Source organism: Peromyscus eremicus, chromosome 8b (genome assembly GCF_949786415.1).
Source record: "Peromyscus eremicus chromosome 8b, PerEre_H2_v1, whole genome shotgun sequence".
NCBI lineage: Eukaryota > Metazoa > Chordata > Mammalia > Rodentia > Cricetidae > Peromyscus > Peromyscus eremicus.
Window position 1 is genome coordinate 962,044 of NC_081424.1, and position 20,923 is coordinate 982,966.

At 44.3% G+C, this 20,923-nt stretch overlaps 1 protein-coding gene across 1 annotated transcript; it reads left to right on the forward strand.

The window, feature by feature from the left end:
- The first annotated feature begins 13,926 nt into the window (after positions 1–13,926).
- Positions 13,927–19,415, forward strand: LOC131918738 (uncharacterized). The gene is given in 1 exon segment (XM_059272946.1): positions 13,927–19,415. A coding segment is annotated over 1 exon segment (5,259 nt). The 5' UTR covers positions 13,927–14,025; the 3' UTR covers positions 19,285–19,415.
- The last annotated feature ends 1,508 nt before the right edge of the window (positions 19,416–20,923 follow it).

Below are 20,923 nucleotides of genomic sequence, written 5' to 3' on the forward strand. Positions count from 1 at the left end.
AGACATTCAGTGTTTTTATTAGTAATCTTAAAGTAACTGCTCACACAGTTGGTAAAAGGAAAGATATGGTCTCAAAGCTGATTGTATTAGATGAGATTAGAAGCAAACAGTTTTCTGTTATTGCAAAGCTCACCCAAAGACCAGTTCAAATTCTAGGAAGAGGTCCAATTTCACAACTCCAGACCTTTCAAAGCAAAACAGGCCTCAGAAATTCCCCAGCACAAACAGATCTACATGAGTACTCAGGCATTTGTTTCCTTCATTTGCTGTTTCTAGTACATGTTCCTACTTCCTAAGGTCATCAAACTATTCCATGGAAAGGAAAGCAAAGTGTGAACTAGTTCTTCCTCAGGGACATATGCTTGGCTAGGCTGTGGTTTCCTGCTGTAATAGTTCCTAAGGCCCCTGTGACAATAAGAAGGGTAGAATGCCTGTCTAGCTCTTCTAAGGCCTATTGCACAGACCTCATGCTTTCTTACTCCACACACCTCCTCAAAACACTCCAAAATGAGCCCATTGCTTTTCCCCACCCCTCAACTATGTCCCACACATACACTATGTGAATAATTTTAATTATAAATGTCCAAGCAAATGTAATTAGCCTTTTTCTCCCCAGCACTAAGAGTAGAACACTGGTTTCTTTGTATACTAAGCAATTATTCTACCACTGAACTATATCCCAGCCCTTAGACTTTTAGGGCATGGCCTTGCTGGCCTTGTGGTATTTGCCGTTGTCTTTGCCTCTTGCCTCCCTAGTGCTGGATTATACATGTGCATCAGCATGCAGAGCAAGATAAATTTTAAAAACAGGAAGCCAGGCAAGATAGAATGCTCTGTCTCATAATACAGGCAGACAATTCAACTTATTTTTTCTTTGACAGAATGTACCATTAACATTATTATATGTCATTGACAAACTCTAGCAGTTCTCTCACACTGAAGTATAGGAGGCAATTTAGAATTTTATACAGATTGGTATGTGGTTATAGGAAACTTCTGGCCTTGGTTTCTGCAAAATGGTGGTTCAGGTCATCAGCTCTAGAATCTCAACCACATCTCTGACTACTGCAACAATTCAAGCAAGAATCTAGCCTCACATACTTAGTGTGTTTGGTCTGCACAATGCCAGTAACAGTGGAACTTAATTCACAGGCCCATAGTGAGGATCTGAGAACACTGCATGTGAAGTTCTTACCACAGAGTTTTCTACACAGTAAGCATCTGATAATTATTCATCATTTTTATTACATAGAGGTTTAGACTAAATTATCAAAGTGCCTTCCTCCACTAGAAGTCTATGATGAAATTATCATGTCACTATTATTTCTGTTTCTTAAAGTCTATTTCAAACATTTAAAAATCTTCAATTTATTTCAAACATTTTTGTCCAGCGTCTGTAATGTGACTGCCTTTTTGTTATTCTCCAAAGAACATTCAAATATCTTCTGGATGCTACAACTATTGCTGTCCTTGCTGAGATGCTAAGCAAAACAAAATACCTTGTCCTTGATCCTCTCAGACTGTGAAAGGAAAAAAAGAGTGAAAAGGTGTTCATGAGTACTTTTCTGACACCCCTGCTCACTGACAAACCCTGAACTGTAGAGCAGGTTGGTTAGATCACAGAGAAAGGAAGACAAGTCACCCTAAGCTGACAGGACAGCAGTGTAACAATCACTTCAGAAATTCAGTCTCATATACACCCTGATTATAGGCACCCCAGTCCCAAATGCCTGGTCTGGCTCCACTTGACAGGGGCTGTGGGGAGCATAATGAGCACCCAGGAGCAGGGAAGGCTGAGTGGCTGCCTCAGTGCCAACTCTGTCCCTTCCCTGAGCCCTAAATGTCAGCAAAACTCCAGCTCACAGGCAAGCTGCAGAGAGGATGTGCTTTCTTGCAGTATAGGATAAATGAATAACGGATGGATGGCAAAAGAGGATATTCAAATGTTCTTGGTTCTTTTTACTTTTCTCAGTTAGTGTTTGCCATGCAAAGGGTGAGAAACTTGTTCTTTTTTTAGTCCGCTGAAGGGTATTAACGTTTTATGGAGAGAAGATGGATTGGTCTTTTTGAAGTGCTTGGTTTGCTATTATTGCTCAAAGAAAGAAATCAGTTCCGCATTAAGCTGAGGCTCTCGTGGTATCCTGGGAGGCCAGAGGGATGTCATGTTTCCACTTTCTGAACTCAACACACACACACACACACACACACACACACACACACACACAGAGCTAAGAGAAAGTCGTGGGCTTCCTCAGGTCTGCTTAGAGCCACTTGCAAATTAGTGCCTATAATTGGATCAACACTACCCAGCTGTGTTCGTTGCTAAATGGGTACAGGAAGGAAAGGACCTTCTGCCCCAGTGGAACTATCAGACAGTTAGGGGAAAGCCTCAATCAGCCTGCCGATTAGACAAATAGTGATATGCTCTCCTAGGCCTCAGCGAGCTTTCAGCTTTTACTTAAGTTTTCCTGGGTGCTGGGTAACGAAAAAATGTGGAGGGCTGCTTCAAACATGCACATAGACACACAACTTCCACTTCCACTGAGCTTCCTGGAAAAACTGGGTGCTTTTTCCTTACTGTAGCTGGAGCGGGCTACCTTCTGAGTGGGCTACCTTCCAACACAACATGTGAACTTTTGAATTTGTCTCATCTATCCTCTCTCCCTGAAAGTTCTCTGGCCATCCCCCTAACAGCTCCAGTGTTGATATTGTCCTTATGGTAGTTGCATGCCTTACATATGCTCCTTGGCCCACAGCTGTTGTGACAAACAGAATCCCACTGCATTCAGGCAGAAGCCTGCCACTTTATCTATGCCCAGAGCCTTACCCCCCAATTACCTGACATCTTTATTACCCAATGAAAAGTCTGACTCATGACTCAGATAGCCTAATGTTAGTAGTTTACAAGTATTCAAGCTTCAGTGTCCCCATCAGCCCAAAAAGGATAATAACAAGTAGGGGAAGAGCAAACGTTAAAAGTGTCTCAGGCCCTGTCCCTTTGTCCATTGAACACTGTGGAGTTCATATATGCTGGTAAATGTATCCAGCCAGAATGCTCAGTACCATTAAAGACATTGACCAAATCTTGGCTACCTATTTGGACCTAAACGATCATTAATCCTTCTAAAAGTTCATGGTTCCAGCAAGAAAGACATAAGTCAAGTGAAGTTTGAAAATAGTTTAATGACATCATTCCTTCAAACTTCACTCCCCCGAAAAGATTTTATTCACTGGTGACATCTTAGCTAAAACAACAATGTGTCCTTCAGAGGACTCTTGCAATGAAGCCTGGAAGAAATAATCTTGTACCCCACTGCCATTTTCCCATTTCCCTTTTGTGGGGGTTTGGGTATGAGGCTTCCTCTGGGAAAACAATATATTTCTGTTTTCTCTCTAGGCACCAGAGAAGCATATTTTATAGTGAGCCACAGATGCTAAATTATTTGAATCCTTCTTCAGATCTTGCTAATTTACATTGTCTGTGGCAAATAAAAAGATAAGTACAATCATATTGCAAATCCATCATGCTATGATAAATCTGTAGGCTTCTGTCTCTGTGTCCTCTCCACCTCATGGAATTTATATTGCAGTCATAATAATGTCAGACCTACACTATGAATATCTTCCTGCTAATTATGCCTAGTTTTTAAAACAGTCCCCATTTATGAAGACAGTATTATGGTATTCTTGATTATACCCTAAATAATTCTGTAAGCATAAAACATGCTGAATAATACTGGAATCCCACTAGAGAACTTCAATAAAAATAAAGCTATCACATACATTCCAATGTCATTTTCCTTTTTACAAAAAAAAAAAAATGCTTTCAATAAAATACAGTGTCCTCCAAACTCTCCTAAACTAACAAACTCACAAATTTCCATTCTTTCAGGGCAACACTAGAAACAGACATTACAGAATTTAGACCAAAGGAAAATGTCAAAATGATATTTCTAATGATTAAAATAGTAGTTGCAATAGATGCTGTTTATTGAATGATGAGCTTATAATCTCTCAGGTAATATTCTTCCATTTCTTGATGACATCTTTCATCAACTCTTAAAATAAGTATACTTTTCCCTATATTAAGGTTGGGGATACCGACTTTAAGAGTTCTAAGTATTTTGCTGGGCTGGTATGACAAAGTGAATTGAAAAGATCTTGAGATCACATGTACTTAAAGTGTGAAACCTAGTTTCTCAGATACCAAAAGCTCCAAAAACAGAAATGGAAGACAGTTTCCATGGTTAGGCTCCTAGCCTGTCTGCCTATCAACTTTTTACTGTACACATACGAGCCAGAAAGACCTAATAGGTAAAGTTACATAGGATTTTATAGTCAGAATCCTTATGTTAACTTCATGATCTAGTCTAGTCAGTTGCTCTGCTCTGAAGAAGCAACAGAAAAGCCACCTGCAAGATCTAATAGAGTTAACCCCAGCCCTTCCTTACCCCACTGTCAGCCACTAAGGCCACAATGTTACTGTTGAAAGGTTTCTTAGAAAGGTAATGGACCCAACAAAGTTTACCCTCTAAACATGGTCTTTCATGACTAGAGCAACCAATGGGCCACTTTGTTGTCCAAAGTATTCTGGCATTTTAAAACCTTAATTCAGCTTCCAAAGCTTAATTGACATGAAATTTGACAGAGTGTACCACTCTAAAGAACATAGCTGGACCTGTAGCCTATGGAGCATGTGGAATGGAAGATAGGATTGTCACTCCTGTTTCAGGACAGTCACCTGTAGTAAGACCACCAAATTTTGGCAGTCTTATCAGTTGACAGGGATGTCAGTACTGGTATCAAATCAGAGGAAGAGATTCAGTTTTACTCAAGTGAGCCTAAACACATTAGAAATTATGATATACTGCATATGCTAGGGTGTAACTGTTATTTATCATATACTAAAAAAGGGAAAATCATATTTCTCTATAATTTAAAATTTTAAATCTGGTGCAGTAAAAAATTGAAAGGCTAATAGCATCATTAAAAACTACATTTAGCCCCACAAAAATAATCTTAAATCTTATTTGATATAATTAAGTGATCTGGCAACTTCTATATAAAGAAACCTGAAATTGCATGAATAGCCCTTATGTTATCCCACACCCCAGGACATCACCACAAACAAAATCTCACACTTAACAAAAAGAAAATTACTCCATGTGCCTTGGAGGAAATTGGAAACATTAGCACAGATCTGTGCAAATGAATGTTTTTCTGATGAATTATAACTTATTAAATGGGATTTGGTTTGAAATTAATATTACAAGGTTTGGGATACTCTAATTCTTTAATATTTAAAAGATTTAAATTCATCACAGATTTTTCACAGAGAAATGAAAGAGAAAATCCAGTTCAATTCATTTCCTCCAATATAGCCCACTTGGACTGGCTGATTTAAAACCACAGATAAAGTCCCCTCTAGTCTCCTCCTCCCTGGAGCCTGAATCCAGAGAGACTCTCTCAATGTATGCTCAGCCACCAGCTACTGCAAGTCACTTAAGTAAACACATGGGCACCTTGGTGAAAGCAATTGCATGGTCTGAATACCATCAACTGACACTTCTAGTCAGTGACCCTCTCAGGTCTCAGAAATGGTCTTTTCAAATTCCGGGTCTTGAGGTATTGATTTCAATCAGCAGCTTTTCCTAAGAGCATCATTTCAAAAATAGCCCTGTCACAATTCTACTATCTCATCTTTGCTTCATCTGGGCTTTGTGTTCCTGTTTGAAACCATTTTGTGAGATGACACCAGAGGCTTTTACTGAGGCATTGATTGAGTGTGAATCATACATGAATAATAAAATTTACTCTCCTGTATATGAGAAAATGTTTATATTTAAGTTTAGTGGAGGAAGGTTTGAGATTTAACATAAGAGATATTTTTTCGCTTACAAAAATACAATGTCAGAATTAGACTACAGTAATAAAACCTGCAAGCTTGCTGCTTACCTGGTGATGGCAAGTCCTGTCAGTTTTATCTCTTTGTGACATATAAATGATGTTTAAGAAGAAAAGCAAAAAATAGTGTGTGTGTGTGTGTGTGTGTGTGTGTGTGTGTGTGTGTGTGTGTGTGTGCCTGTCTGTCTTTCTGTCCCTGCCCATGTGCTCTAAGTAAGAAACATAATAATTTCAATATATCTTTTTTCTTATTGGTCATTGTATCTATACCATTTTCTGAAGTTGTAATTATAAACTACCCAACAAAACTTCATTTGATGACAATGGTGAAAAGCACACTCACAGACTTTTACCAAGGGATTGCAGAGGTTCAACGTCACCTATTGTCTTACCTATGAAAATTCTTGTATTGCTTTTCTAACAATAATTTTCTGGTAACAGAAAATTCAAACTGTTTTTCTATTTAAAGGAAAGGAGCCAATGTAAATGCTTTCTATATCCTATGAATCTCATAATAAATACTTTATATATTTTTCCTGCTATATACCCTTTGAAAAGGTAACAATTTACACATAATTAAATGACCTGCTAGTAAGGAACTGAATTTTTTTTTTTTTATTTCCAAGACAGAGTTTCTCTGTGTATCCCTGACTGTTCAGGAACTCACTCTGTAGACCAGGCTCGCCTTGAACCCAGAGATGATTCACCTACTTCCACCTCCCTAGTGCTGGAATTAAAGGCCTGTGACACTGCCCTAGCTTAACTGTGTAGCCCAAACTAGCCTCGTGATCCTCCCACCGCCACCTCCTTCAGCAAATCCTGCCGGTGTACACCACCACAACTGGCTAAAATGGGTTTTGAACCCAGGTCTTTCTTCAGAGTACTAATATAATCACAAATTTAGCATCTACTGTTTCTTGGCATTATCCATGGTGTGAGGCTTTGGTGGCTGAGTGATAGGTGTAAGGTTCCTGTCCATATGTCAATAAAAAGAAACTGAGTTACAACGAACAATATAATGGAAAATATAGTGAAGCTTTACTTTGCCAAATGGAGAAATATTCATATATTTATGAATACAAGGAGCTTTGGGCCACAAAGCAAAGATGTTTCAACTTAGGGGAAAAAATGTTTCAAATTAAGAAGAAGACACAACTGTTCTGAATGCCAAAAGGGATTTCATAAAATTAAGCATCCATCACTAATCTAAAAAAAATTATAATTTAAAAAATATTAAGGAATAAGTTCAAAAATTGTGAAATAAGCACCACTGTTTACAGAGAAAATCAATAAATGAGTTAAAACTATTAGAAATCATAATGCTTTAACAGGTATGATTGGTATAAGTCCATTATGCAAAAAAGAGCACTTTCTGCATATTATTAATTCCAAATTAAACAAACAAGCAAACAAACAAAAAACTCAGGACAGGAAAAGATCTCTGTGATCTTAGTAAATACCTTAGAAGAAATTTAATAATACAGAAACTGGGAAGATGATTCAGCATCTTGTGACTTGATGACTCTTGGTGTTCTTGTCAAGGTCCTGGGTTCGGATCCCAGAACTACATGGCAGCCCATAACCTTCCATAACTCCAGTTCTAGGGGATCCAACACCCTATTCTGACCTCTGCAAGCATGAGGCTTGTGAGATGCATATGCATACAGCCAGCAAGCACTTATACACACAAAATAAAAAATTTTAAATTTAATTTTAAATACACACACATGAACCAACACAAGAAACCATATCACCCATCACAAGAGTTTTCTTCAAACTTCCCTCTAAATTCCAATTTTTCTGATTGGATTTAACTCCTTCTTCATAAGATGGGACTCATACTTGGCACTGTTGTCAACCCAAGAATCTATTGCTACCTAGGTCAGAGGCCCTAGACGGGAACCTACTACTATTACTCTACTAAATGGATATTGTATTAAACCAACTACTAATGTCTTATCCTTAAACCCATAGGCACATCTCAATCCTCATTAGAGAGGCTTCCTTTTGAAGTAGATGGCAATTAACACACAGACCCAAAACTATTCAACATGTAGAGAATAAGAGACTTCAGTATGGTGATATTTTATTTGTGCTGAAATGTGGTGATATTTATTTGTGCTTTAATAAATAAAGCTTGCCTGGAGATCAGAGGAAATAGCAAGCCATTTTAAATAAACAAAGAAGTTGGGCAACAGTAGCACACACCCTTAATCCTATCACTTAGCAGGCAGGATCTCTGCATATTCAAGGCCAAAATGGAAATAGAGCCAAGTGTGGTGGCACACACCTTAATTTCTACACTAGTTAACCATTGACGTCTGGAGGTCTGTACAGACAGACAGAAAGTGACAGAGCTGTGTAGGAAGAGGAAGTGATGCAGCTGGACAGAGAGCAAATCAGATGGCAGAACAGCAAGGCATATAGACGTGGGTAGACAGGAAGTAACTCACATTTGAAAGCTGCAGAGTTGGTGAGGTAAGGTTGGCTAGTGGCTTTCCCTATTTCTCTGATCTCTCTAAGTCTCTCACCCCTATATTTGGCTCTATGTTTTTTATTTAATAAGACCATTTAGAAATTCATCTATACTGCACAATGCTTACCCCTAAATAGGACATCTATATTATTCTCCCTCCAAAACCCTGAGGAATCATCCAGGAATATCAGGCAGAAAGATTGTAAAAGTCAGAGGATATGGCAGATACAACAAAGTGATGTTTTCTGGACACAGCAGGGCAGTTGCACTCAGTGGTGGTGGCACATGTACAAAACAGACAAACTCTTAGCATGAAGTGAGGAGGTGGTCACAAATTCCCACCTCTAGCTGAGGAACTATAGTCAATTGACAGCAGCTGGGAGAGAGAGAGAGAGAGAGAGAGAGAGAGAGAGAGAGAGAGAGAGAGGTTTCCTTGAAAACGTAGCCCCTTGTACTATACACAATCACTATGCAGTGGGATGGCCCCACATTCAAGAGCATGTGAGCAGCACAAATTGGACTTGATTTTTTTAATTAAAGGGGGGATGGACCCGGAAGAAGTTGGTGAAGGGGTTGAATGTGATCCGAATATACTATATGAAATTTTCAAAGAAAAAGAATTATTTCTTAAAAAGAAAACATAAAGTGACAGGAGGTAGGAAGGTTCAGGTAGACCTGAAAGAAGTTAGAGGGAGGAATAAGGAAGCATGGTCAAAATACATTGAAATTCTCAAATTAGTAATAAAATTTTAAACTATATAAAGTAAAAAAAGTAATAAAATTAAGGCAACCTATCAAAAAAGAATTTGTCACAGATGGAAAACAATCTATTTGCTAAGATATTTGTTACACACATGTGAAAAATAAAAAAAATAAATTAAAAGTGGAAAAAAGTAGCTATCTAAACAAAATGACTTAATAAATAAGTAAATTATGGCACTTCTACCTTACCAAGCAGCTTAAAGAAAACTAAGCAGGGATGTAGAAACAAGAAGCAGTGAAACCCATGATATAATGTTAAATGAAAAAAGAAGGGCTGTAAAGTTTGTATACATTTCTTTTTACTTTAATAAATATATATGTATTTTACCACTTTTTATTGTTCTTGCGCCAGGTGGTGGTGGCACACACCTCTAATGCCAGCACTCAGGAGGCAGAGGCAGGAGGATCTCTGTGAGTTCGAGGCCAGCCTGGTCTACAGAACAAGATCCAGGACAGGCTCCAAAGTTACACAGAGAAACCCTGTCTCAAAAATATTAAAAAAATTGTTCTTGCAATTTGTCTTGTTTGTTTTTGCCGTGTTGGAGATTAAACCCAGGGTCTTACACATGCTGGGCAAGCACCCTACCCAGCCTGTATCTGTAACCTAAGGTTTTAAGAATCTCACAATTCACAGCATACTTACCAAATATTTTAACAGAAATATTATATATATATGTATATATATACATATATTATATATAGTCTATGAAACATATAGTGTGATGACTCAAAAGGAAATAGAAAATTTTCTTGGGTTAACTTAGACATTTTTATGGGAACTGTGTGCCTTGCAGGCAGCAGAGTTTTCCCTTCAAAGAATGGTCATTAATCACTGCAAACAGGGAATAGATTGTGCAAAGATGGGTTTGGCAGATTATAAGGCTCACATATAGCACAGGGCTAGTGTGTCCAGACAGACAAGTGGAGGCAAGTCCAGAGTAGCCTCAAACTAGCAGTGCCTCCACCTCTATGTGTTGAGACAGTTAGCGTAAGTCATCAAATCTTTTTCATAGCATTCTAAGCAAAATAATTACAGAATTTTTTTAAGAAGAGTACCCTGTTAATAGTGTTGGAGATGCCATGCAGAGTAGGTAATTGGAGGAAGAAAATTAGAGGGAGAAGGAAAGAAAGTTGAATTTGTAGTTTTAGCTCATAAAATTATAGAAAGATTTGGGAAAATTTGTTTTTAAACTATTTTTAAAAGCTCTATCAAATAATACACCTTATAGAAATACAGGATGTATATCAAAAATTCTGATTTTTGTGAGAAAAATTACAGAAAAGGGATTTCAGAAGGGAGAAGAGATGTTCCAATTCACCAAAAGTCAGGAACTGCAAAAATATCACATGCTTCATGTCCTTTATTATACAAATAGCAGGTGAAATCATTAACATGGGCTAGTAACAGAATACCTACTATTTGGGTCTTAAAATCAGAAGGTTGAAAACAGCTCCAACATTCTTCTCACACACACACAATCCACATACACAAATAAAGACATAATGTTGCTTTACACTTCTTGTCTTCCTGAAATAATTTGGCATCACAATATTTTTAAAACAAATTTAAATCCAAGTAGTTTGAGTGTTGTTCTGTATTTGCCTTATTATTATCAACAAAGTTCATGGCTTTTATGTAAGCACATATCTAATAAAATAATGTTTTAAAAAATTGTAGCTTAGAAAATTGAGAGAATGTGTAAAAACATAAATAGAGAATATAATGTGTTATACTAAAACAAACTTTGTTAGTAATAGGATGTTATAGGATGACAGCCAGTCTATCTGGATAATTTTAAATTTTATAAATAATGAGATGCTAAATTATTTTAGGAAGATAAGAGCTGTAAAGCATGGAGAATCCTAAGGGAATCATGTTGCTCTTGGAATTTAAAAGGGCTGGTCTAAGGTTGAATCTAGAAGCTCACCAACGAGCTTCAGTGGCTGAAGACTGACCAGACCAGTCCAGCCAAATTGATGAACTTTTCATGTCTTTTGAAACTCTGTCTCAAAAGAACAAAGTGGAGAGCTCCTGAGGAGGTACAAAACCCATAGTTAACTTCTGTCTTACACACACACACACACACACACACACACACACACACACACACACCACAGAGGGAGAGTTCAAAGAGAGGCACCAGGACTTTATGTCATAAGGAGAACTGTAGCCAGAGTTTTTCTGTGTTCATTCGGTGCCTGTGGCTTCACAGTCCCGCTGCCGTTCAGACCCAGATGAACACACAGAGGCTTATATTAATTATGAACTGTATGGCCTATTGGCTCAGGCTTCTCCCTAGCTAGATCTTACATCTTAAATTAAAACCATTTCTATAAATCTATACTTTACCATGTAGCTTGTGGCTTACCGGTATCTTTACATCTTGCTTCTCTTGGCAGCGGCTCACAGCATCTGCCTTGCCTCTCCTTTCTCTTCCTGTCTATCTGTTTGGATTTCCCACCTGCCTCTAAGCTGCCTTGTCATAGGCCAAACAGCTTTATTTATCAACCAATCAGCAACACATATTCACAGCATACAGAAATCCATACATACATCCATAGCTCTTCTCCTTTTCTTTTTTTTAAAGGTTTTGACTTTAACATAGTAAAATTACATGTAATAGAACAGTTATCAAGCAAGAATCACAGTTACAATATCTAGTCTATTAGTATTTGGCAAAAATTAAAGAAAATATTTTATCATCTTATATTTATGAGTTTAAAATTTTATATCTAATTTATCTTTTATCATAACCAAGGAAAATTATAACTATCTAGTCTTTAACTACATCAAAGACCCCAGAAGGATATAATATTACCTAAGTAAACAGGAAAAGCATTGTAAGCAACTTCCAAAAATCTGGAATGACAGAGGCAGCTCTCTGCCCGGACAGTCATCCAAAGTTCCTCTGTAGTGTTGGAGCATCCATCTTTAGCCCTTAGGCCTAGTCTCAGTCACTTTTCTGTGTCCTATAGAATATCTGGCAGTCTCCTCTGAGAAGCAGGAACATGAAGGACCATCTCTCCTCCTTTTTGGGAGGGTGTGTGTGGGGGAGGTACTGGAGGTGGAACCTAGAACCTTCTGCATGGTAGGCAGGTATTATGTACAGATATCCCCAGTCCTATAAGATCCTAAACAAGGGGTTGGAGAGTTTCATGCTTGATCTGAATGCCCTCTTTTTTAGTTGTTCATCAACATATGCATGAATAAATAATGAATGAAATTATGATGTTGTATGGCAGTTTCCTTCAAGGTTAAAAACTTTCATCTTGGAGAGAACTCTTTAAGACATAGGGTAGGAAAAGGGAAGTGAAACAACAGGATATATTAGGACAGAATGTTTATCAGAAAGTGAAACAAAGGATGTTCTAAGGGGAGGTGAAACAAAATAGCTTCAGGAAGTCACTGAAACTGACCAGATTACACTAGGCCCCTTCTTCCACGAGAGTGTATAAACCTAGCTGCCTGGGAGACTCAGAAACTAGCTAAGCTGCCTGGAAGAGGTTAAAACCAACTGAGCCACCAGGAAAGGACACTCCAGCCTGCTGAGCTGCCCCCAGGCTATGCAGTGTGCTACAGGTTTCCAGCTTTGGTAAACGGTCACCCATATTTTGGGTGGACTTTGGTGATATATCTGTCTTTGAGTCATTTCTGCTCTTGTAAGTAATCCCTCACCCAGATTCCTATAAGTAACCCCAACAAGACTCATTAGTTCACCAAGTTGGACTTTGGTGATAGCCATATTTTCGTCTGTTGCCAGTTCTGTATCTATAAACGGTTGTTCAGGTCTCCTCAGGAATAGTATCACATAAGTATTGACACACAGTGGAGTTTTATTCAGCAATAAAGAGGAATGAATTATTTACAGAAGAATGGATCGCGTGTTTTCTTCTGAAAGACACCCAGCCTCCCCGCCTAACATAGCTTGGCTCAGCTGCTTTTGAATAAAGCCTGAGAGGTACTGAGGAGCTCAGTTAGCCACCTAGCCCCAGAGCGAGGAACTAAAAGGTCAGAAAAAGGTCGGGAAAACACCCTGTACCCTAGACAGAAGCTCGGGGAGAAACCACGAGCTGACCTGGGTTTGAACCTGGCCTCATCCAATCAGAACTGGCCTCATTTGCATCATCCAATCAAAACTCTGTAACCAGGCTTCTTGTTTCTGTACCCGTGCCCGACCCTATAAAAACCCTCTGCTCCAGCCCGTGGGCGCGCCAGTCACTTGAGCTTCTTGAGAGACTGTGTCGCCCCGGGTACCCGTGTTCCGGAATAAAGCCTCTTGCTCTTTGCATCTGATTCGTGGTTTCGGTGTGTTCCTTGGGCGAGGGTCTCTCCTGAGGGAAGACTGCCTTCGGGGGTCTTTCATTTGGTGCGTTGGCCGGGAAAAGAGACCCCCTGCCTCGGGACCACCGACCCACTGTCAGGAGGTAAGTTGGCCGGCCACTGTCTGTCTTGTCCCAGTCTGTCTACTTGTTTTCTGTTTTCGTCGGGCGCCCTAACTCAGGTTCAGGTAATTCAGGTCAGGTCAGGTACAGGTCAGCTGAGTCGGTGGGGGCTGGAGGAGCTGATGAGCTCGAATCTCGCCCACCGAAACCCTGGAAGACGTTCCACGGGTCACGGGAAGTCCCCTGGAAGACGTTCCAGGGGTCATGGTTTTTCGGGGCCACTCCCGTATCAGAAGGATACGTGGTGCTGGTAAGAGAACGGAGATCGAGGTTCCTCCGTTTCCCCATCTACGGAGATCGAGGTTCCTCCGTTTCAGGTTCAGGTAATTTAATTTCTGCTTTCGGTTTTACGCCGAAGCCGCGCAGCGCGAATTTCTGTCGTCGGTCTTGTCTTTTTGTTTATTGTTACTTGTCTAACACTTCTTTATCTAGAGACCACCATGGGGCAGACCGTCACCACCCCATTGAGCCTAACCACGGACCACTGGTCCGATGTTAAGGCCCGAGGAAACAATGAAGGTGTCGTTGTTAGAAAGAAAAAATGGATCACCCTCTGCGAGGCCGAATGGGTCATGATGAATGTTGGCTGGCCGCGAGAAGGATCCTTTAATCTCTCTCTCATTTCACAGGTGGAGGGCAAAGTCTTTGCCCCTAATCCCCATGGACACCCCGACCAGGCCCCATATATCGCCATCTGGAGGTCTCTGGTAGAAAACCCATTTTCATGGGTCAAGCCTTTCCTTTCACAGCCCCCTCCAGTCTCTGGGCCCTCTGCACCCCTCAACCCGGGCTCTTCCCTTTTCCCTGTGCTCTCTCACAAGGAGACTCCCAAGCCCCCTGTCCTCCCCTCGGACCCTAACTCCCCTCTCATAGATCTCCTGGTAGAGGAGCCCCCTCCCTATCAGGCTGGATCCGCGGGGGCGGCTTCCGCCGCCGAGGGGGCGGCTTCCGCCGCCGCGGAAGAGGCGGCGGCGGCGGCCACATTAGCGGCTGCAATCCGGCCGTTGGCAGATGCTAAGGTTTCCTCAAACAGCAGGACCTCGGATGGAGACAAGGAAGATGAGATGTCGTCCCCCATTGCCGGCCGCCTCCGCGGCCGCCGGGAGGGGCCCCCTACTGAGTCCCAAGCTTTCCCACTCAGAGAAGGGCCGAACCAACAACTTCAATATTGGCCTTTCTCTGCGTCAGACCTTTACAATTGGAAGCAACATAACCCCCCTTTTTCCAGGGACCCCGTGGCTTTAACTAACCTAATTGAGTCCATCCTAATGACTCACAGGCCGACTTGGGACGACTGTCAGCAGCTCCTGCAGACCCTCTTAACAGTAGAGGAAAAGCAGAGAGTTTTCCTGGAGGCCCGGAAGCAGGTTCCGGGCGATGACGGGAGGCCAACCCAACTCCCGAACATCATCGATGCGGCTTTTCCCTTGACTCGCCCTAACTGGGACTTCAATACACCTGAAGGTAGGGAGCATCTACGTCTCTATCGCCAGTTGCTCTTAGCGGGTCTCCGAGCGGCCGCTAGAAGGCCTACCAATTTGGCTCAGGTGAGGAATGTGATACAGGGAAAGGAAGAGACACCCGCTGCATTTCTAGAAAGATTGAAGGAAGCTTATAGGATGTATACTCCGTATGATCCGGAAGATCCAGGTCAGGCTCCAGGTATTATTCTGTCATTTATCTATCAGTCTAGTCCAGACATCAGAGCCAAATTGCAGCGGTTGGAAGGTTTACAGGCGTTAGGGTTGCCAGACCTAATGAAGGAGGCAGAGAAAGTATTCAATAAGAGAGAAACTCCTGAAGAACGTGAGGAAAAGAGATGGCAGAAACAAGAGGAAAGGGATAGGAAACAGCATAGGGAGATAAAGAAAATTCTGACCGCCGTTGTATCTCAGAGACAGCGGAGAGAGGGAGACAGGTCGAGAGAACGAAGGAGGCCACCCCTAGATAAAGATCAATGTGCTTGCTGCAAGGAGAAGGGACATTGGGCCCGAGAATGCCCCAAGAAGCCACAAGGACCCCGCCGGCCCAAGCCCAAGACCGTGGACCTCCTTAGTCTGGGGGACTAGGGGGGTCGAGGCCAGGAGCCCCCCCCTGAGCCTAGGATAACCCTCAAGATCGGGGGGCAGCCCGTGACCTTTCTGGTTGATACTGGTGCCGAACATTCAGTCCTAACCCATGTCGGAGTGCCTCTTAGCCGGCATTCTGCACTGGTGCAGGGGGCAACCGGAAACAAGAGATATTATTGGACTGTCGAGAGAAAAGTCTAACTGGCTTCAGGGCAAGTAACTCACTCCTTTCTGCACATACCTGAATGCCCCCATCCGCTGTTAGGACGGGACCTATTAACCAAATTAAAAGCGCAAATCTATTTTGATGAAAAGGGACCGAGGGTCACGGGTCCTAGAGGAGACCCTCTACAAATCCTTGCCCTCAATTTAGAGGAAGAATACCGTTTGTTTGAGTCAGAACCCCCGGAGAAATCACCTGAGGAGCTACAGAACTGGTTGAGAGAGTTTCCTCGCGCCTGGGCAGAGACTGGGGGCCTGGGGTTGGCACGCGATCAGCCACCGCTGATGATCTCATTAAAGGCCTCCGTGACTCCCGTTTCAATCCGACAATACCCAATGTCACGGGAAGCTCATGAGGGAATCCAACCCCATATCCGGAGGCTCCTGGACCAAGGGGTACTGAAGCCCTGTCAGTCCCCATGGAACACCCCTCTCTTGCCTGTTAGGAAACCAGGGACAGGGGACTATAGGCCAGTCCAGGATTTGAGGGAGGTCAATAAGCGAGTGGAGGACATACACCCCACCGTGCCTAACCCTTACAACCTCCTGAGTACCCTCCCACCGACGCACGTCTGGTACACGGTATTAGACCTGAAAGATGCCTTCTTCTGCTTGAGACTGCACCCTAAAAGCCAACTACTGTTTGCTTTTGAATGGAGAGACCCAGAGCAGGGACTCTCGGGACAGCTGACTTGGACCCGGCTCCCTCAAGGCTTCAAAAATAGCCCAACCCTCTTTGATGAGGCCCTGCATGCAGATCTGGCCGGGTTTCGAGTCGAGCATCCAACCCTGACCTTGCTCCAGTACGTAGATGACTTACTCCTGGCAGCCAGGAGTCGGGTCGAGTGCCTAGAGGGCACTAGGGCTTTACTGGCCAGGCTTGGACAGAAGGGCTACAGAGCCTCGGCCAAAAAGGCACAAATTTGCCGAGACAAGGTTACTTACCTGGGCTACACCCTGACTGGGGGGCAGAGATGGTTGACGGAGGCAAGGAAAGAGACAATACTCTCCATTCTCCCTCCTCGTAGCCCCCGCCAAGTACGGGAATTCCTGGGTACGGCTGGGTACTGCCGCTTATGGATCCCCGGGTTCGCTGAATTGGCCGCCCCCCTATATCCCCTCACTAGACCAGGAGTAATGTTCCAATGGGGAGAGGAACAGCAGGAGGCATTCCAACGGATCAAACAGGCCTTACTTGAGGCCCCGGCTCTGGGTCTGCCAGATATTACCAAGCCGTTTGAACTGTTTGTAGATGAGAACTCGGGTTATGCTAAAGGGGTACTGGTGCAAAAACTGGGACCTTGGAAGAGACCTGTAGCATACTTGTCTAAGAAGTTAGACCCCGTGGCCACAGGATGGCCTCCCTGCCTCCGCATGGTGGCAGCCATTGCAGTTCTACTCAAGGATGCCGGGAAGCTGACCCTAGGCCAGCCCATGACTGTACTGGCCTCCCATGCCGTGGAGGCCTTGGTCCGACAACCGCCAGACAGATGGCTTTCCAACACCAGGATGACTTATTACCAGGCCTTACTCCTGGACTCAGACCGGGTCACGTTCGGACCCATAGTCTCCCTTAACCCTGCCACCTTGCTGCCGCTGCCTAGCCCATCTATAGAGCATGATTGCCTCCAGATTTTGGCCGAGGCACATGGCACCCGCCCTGACCTGACGGATCAGCCGCTTAAGAACTCAGACGTCGTTTGGTACACAGATGGGAGCAGCTTCCTGGAAGGAGGAGAACGCAGGGCTGGGGCAGCTGTCACCACTGAGTCCGAAGTGGTATGGGCATCGGCCCTCCCGCCTGGGACTTCGGCCCAGCGGGCGGAACTGATCGCCCTCACCCAGGCCCTTCGGATGGCAGAAGGTAAGAAGCTCACCGTGTATACAGATAGCAGATACGCCTTTGCCACTGCACATGTCCATGGTGAAATCTACCGGCGGAGAGGCCTGCTAACATCCGCAGGTAAGGAGATCAAGAACAAGAAAGAAATCCTGGACCTCCTGAAGGCCCTGTTTCTCCCGCTCCAGCTTAGTATTGTCCACTGCCCAGGGCACCAAAGAGACAACTCCAAAATAGCCAAGGGAAACCAGCTGGCGGATTTGACCGCCCGGACAGTGGCATCCCAGCCAACAGGGAGTAGCCAGCTAATGGCTATACAGGACACCCCGGAGCCTCCTCCGCCCGGGAGAGAGCCCATGCCATACAGCCCCGAGGACCATGAGCTAGCAAAGAAAATGGGGGCGGACTGGGACCCGCAGAGGCAAGCCTACATGCTGGGGGACCGAATGGTCATGCCCACCTCCCACACCCAGTGTATGTTACAATTCCTCCATGCCTTAACTCATTTAAGTGAGGCAAAAATAAAGACTTTGATAGACAGAGAAAACACCGGAACAATTCTGCTAAACCAAAATCAGGTGCTCCGACGGGTGACTTCTACCTGCCCCGCATGTGCCCAGGTCAATGCAGGTAAAACACACCCAGCCAAAGGAGCCCGTCTGAGGGGCCACCGTCCCGGTGTACACTGGGAGACAGACTTCACAGAAGTAAAACCCGGACTCTATGGGTACCGGTACCTCCTGGTCTTTGTGGACACCTTTTCAGGATGGATTGAGGCATTTCCAACCAAGAATGAAACGGCTAACGTGGTAACAAAGAAACTGTTGGAAGAGATCTTCCCCAGGTATGGGATGCCTCATACATTGGGGTCGGACAATGGGCCGGCCTTCGTCTCTCTGGTAAGTCAGAAAGTGGCCAAATTATTGGGGGTTAATTGGAAACTCCATTGCGCATACCACCCCCAGAGTTCAGGACAGGTAGAGCGAGCTAATAGGACAATTAAGGAGACTTTAACTAAATTAACGCTTGCAACTGGCACTAGAGATTGGGTGCTCCTACTTCCCTTGGCTCTTTACCGAGCCCGGAATACTCCTGGGCCACACGGCCTAACCCCTTTTGAAATTCTATATGGGGCCCCACCTCCAGTCGTGAAATTTCTTTATCCTGATATCTCATCTTTTGCCACCAGCCCCACTTTAGAGGCACATCTACAGGCCCTCCAGCTGGTGCAGAAGGAGATCTGGAAACCCTTGGCTAAAGCCTACCGAGAGCAGCTGGACAAGCCGGTGGTCCCCCACCCTTTCCAGGTTGGGGACTCTGTTTGGGTCCGGCGCCACCAGACTAAGAATCTAGAGTCGCGGTGGAAGGGGCCCTACACTGTCCTGTTGACCACCCCCACTGCACTCAAGGTCGATGGGATTGCTGCATGGATCCACGCCTCTCATGTGAAGGCTGCCGGGGAGACCGACCCAGCAGGATCCAGAGAATCAACATGGACAGTGTACCGCTCACAGAACCCCCTAAAAATAAGGTTGGCCCGCAGCGCCTCCTCCTCCTCCTCTTCTTGAGCTCTGTCTACCCCCAGGGGACTGGGGCGGCAGAGAGCCTGCACCTAGTCAAGAAACTCACTTGGCAGGTCATCTCACAAACTGGGGAAACGGTCTGGCAGACGACCGCCCTTCGTACCCCTTTTACATGGTGGCCCCCCCTAACCCCTGACTTCTGTCAGTTGGCATTGAATTCAGGACTCTGGGGGGTTGAGGGCATTAAGCTTGATGTCTTAAACTCCTCCACCCACCCGGAGGGGGTGCATTGGCCAGATCCGGGATGCCGTCACCCTCAAGCAAGGTGTAAATTCGCCCAGTCGGACTTTTATGTCTGTCCGGGGGATGGGAGGGGCTGGGCCCTCGCCAAGAAATGCGGGGGGGGGGGGAAGGAGATTTCTTTTGCGCCCAATGGGGCTGCGAGACCACTGGTGCAGCATATTGGAGTCCTAGCTCAAGCTGGGACCTGATTCAGACCGATAGAGGTTTCAGGAAGGTTACAGGCAGGGGGTCTTGCTCAGATGGGTCCACCGAGGTCAGCCGATTCGAGCCCGGGCTCTCACTCCCCCTAAATATAACTTTCACTGGCCCGGGGAAGGCTGATAGAAACTGGCAACGGGGGCGCACTTGGGGGCTCAGGTTATACGAAAACGGATATGATCGGGGCGTAAGATTCACCATCAAACTTAAGATTGAGGAGGCCTCTGCCCCCATAGGCCCCAATCAGGTTCTCTCTGATCCGAAGCGCCCCTCCTTACCTGTTCCAGCACCCCCGAAAATTACCCCTCGACCCGGTTTGATTACCAGCCCAGGTATAATTCCGGCCACTGCCAAACCACCCCGGCCAGGAACTGGAGATCGGCTCTTGGGTCTGCTAGCAGGGGCTTACCAGGCCTTAAATGTAACCTACCCAAATAGAACGCAAGAATGTTGGCTATGCCTGGTTTCCCAACCTCCCTACTACGAGGGGGTAGCAACCCAGGGTAATTATACTAACGGCCACAGTTCCCCTCCAAGCCAATGCCTAGGGACAGCCCAACCTAAGCTCACAATCTCAGAGGTGTCAGGACAAGGACTATGCCTAGGGAGCGTCCCCCGCACCCACCAACACCTGTGTATCCTATCCATAAGCGATGTCTCTGGTTATGTCACTGGCCCTAATGATACCTATTGGGCATGTAATACTGGGCTCACCCCCTGCGTTTCAGCCTCAACCCTCAATGCTACCTCTGATTTTTGTGTGCTCATCGAATTGTACCCGAGGATAGTTTACCATACCCCAGAGGAGATTTACTCACACTTCGAACTGGGAAGGGACCTCCATCGATATAAAAGAGAACCGGTGTCCCTTACCCTGGCATTATTACTAGGAGGGCTGACTATGGGAGGGATAGCGGCCGGAATAGGGACCGGTACCACAGCCCTGCTGGAAACCCAGCAATTTAGGCAGCTCCAAATGGCCATGAACCAAGATTTACAGGCCTTGGAGGAGTCAATAAGTGCTCTAGAAAAATCCTTAACTTCCCTTTCTGAAGTAGTACTACAAAATAGAAGAGGCCTAGACATTCTGTTTTTACAGGAAGGGGGATTATGCGCCGCCCTCAAGGAAGAATGCTGCTTCTATGCCGACCACACTGGGGTAGTATGAGATAGTATGGCAAAA